At 30.8% G+C, this 1916-nt stretch overlaps 1 protein-coding gene across 1 annotated transcript in view; it reads right to left on the reverse strand.

The window, feature by feature from the left end:
* KNTC1 (kinetochore associated 1) overlaps positions 1-1916 on the reverse strand; it is a 56571-nt gene that overhangs the window by 44831 nt on the left and 9824 nt on the right. Inside the window, 3 exon segments of the mRNA XM_025045519.1 lie at positions 283-398; positions 612-664; positions 1011-1104. Coding sequence (XP_024901287.1) covers positions 283-398; positions 612-664; positions 1011-1104 — 263 coding nt within the window.

The raw sequence follows: 1916 nt of genomic DNA on the forward strand, positions 1-1916 counted from the left end.
CTTTTCTGAGGGTGATTTTTATTATGAAAGCATAAATCAAGCAAGTTGGGAATTTTATTGATTTGTTTATTTATTTTAGACTGACATTCTTTCTAATGCCACTACTTGGAGGTTCGTATTGCCTATTTGTTCTCAATAAATTTGGCCGACAACGAAATGGTCTTTACCCTGTCAGCCTATTCTGTGTTATTTAGAATACAGTATATAATGAATGATCAGAACAGAACCAAGGAAGAAACCTGGTTCTAACAAAAGGGAAATCACTCCAAGGTCATGATGTACCATGTGACTGAAGAAGGAGAATCTGCTTCTGTGGTAAGAAGAAACTCTTCTATGTGAAGAGAGGGCCAGTTCCATATGGGGGTTAAAGTATAAATATCCCATAAGCTCAGCACGTTCTGTAAAAGAGACATTTCGTTGATATTTTCTTAATGACTAAAAATTTATATTTCAGGATATACCTTCTGATGTGTATACTGAAATAAAGCACAGTACACAAGGTAGTAATTCATCCACCCAGGCTAAAGTCTGTCTTTATAAGTATGAGAACACTTTTGTTGTTAAACAAAATACCGAGTGAAAACACCGAAGGAGAAATATGAAAAACATACATCGGTATCAAGAACAAAAAGTAGATTGTCTATCAGCTGGAACTTCTTTGCACCTACAAAAGAGAAAGCAAGGTGTATAAGGATTATATTTCCGTATTACATATGGCCATATTAAAATAGTAAACTAACCTTTATGGAAAGGCAGATCTACATTTAAACAAAAAGTTCCCATTCTCATTTATTCCTGTTTCTATTTTTTAGATGACCACTAAAATGTAAAACCTCTCAAAATGAAAAGTAACTGCAACATATCAAGAATAAGTCATGTATGTGGAATATTATCAAAATCGGGCTTGTTTCAAAAAGTAGTATGGTCATTACCCATACAACAGACTTAGTATACTGACATGAAAATTAGAACTCACTAATAATTACCACGAGTAGTTTAACTTATTTTACCTTTAATGATCTCTGTATCAATAACATTCTTAACTGTCATTTCTTTGTTGAAAGGATCTGGTTCCCATTTTGAGAATGCACAATTACCAGTTCCCTACGGAAGTGAAAAGAGTACAGAAGTTGCAAATTTGGTTCTTAGATCTGACTTCTCTTCAACATAGAAACACCTAAGTTGTACACATTACTAATTTCAAAATATATATTTATATATTCAAGCTCAACTGCTTTCATCTTTGAGTTCCTATGTGAGTTCGTTTTCAAGAGAACAGGATGGAAAGAACAGTGAACTGTTGCTATTCATTGTTACTACGTGAACATTTAATAAGGAGTAGGCACATTCAGGCAACTCAACTCTAAAGACACTTTAACATAGAATGTAAAGTTGGCAAGTAAAAAATGTTGTAAATGCTATAATTATATTAAATTTTTGCCTTTGAATTTAATATTAGACGTTTCTTTATTTTTTTGCCTACACTCATAATTGGAAGAAATGCTAAATTTCAAATAAAGATGCAATATTTTTTCCAACATAGAAACTTATGTTTACATATTGAGTTAATTTTATTATCTTAATTTTATAACTCCTACTTCTGTTATGTATTACAAATTAATTTGTAATTTAACCAAACCTATATTTTAATGAAGAAACATTTCAGAAACAAAAAATGAAATTTTATAAAAAGAATTATTACCCCAATTATCATAGGGATTTTGTTTGTTAAATCTCCAGCCACAAGATTGAGACAACCAAGAGTATGATAATTTTCAGTAGAAATAAAACTGGACTTGATTTGTCCTTGTAACTGCAAAATATAAAAAATAAAAATGTTATATATATGCTTCACAGTCCAAATTCCTTGGAAATAGTGAGAAAAATCAGTTTAAATCAGTTAGTTATAAATGTAG

Source organism: Pteropus alecto, unplaced genomic scaffold (assembly GCF_000325575.1).
Source record: "Pteropus alecto unplaced genomic scaffold, ASM32557v1 scaffold213, whole genome shotgun sequence".
NCBI classification, from domain to species: domain Eukaryota; kingdom Metazoa; phylum Chordata; class Mammalia; order Chiroptera; family Pteropodidae; genus Pteropus; species Pteropus alecto.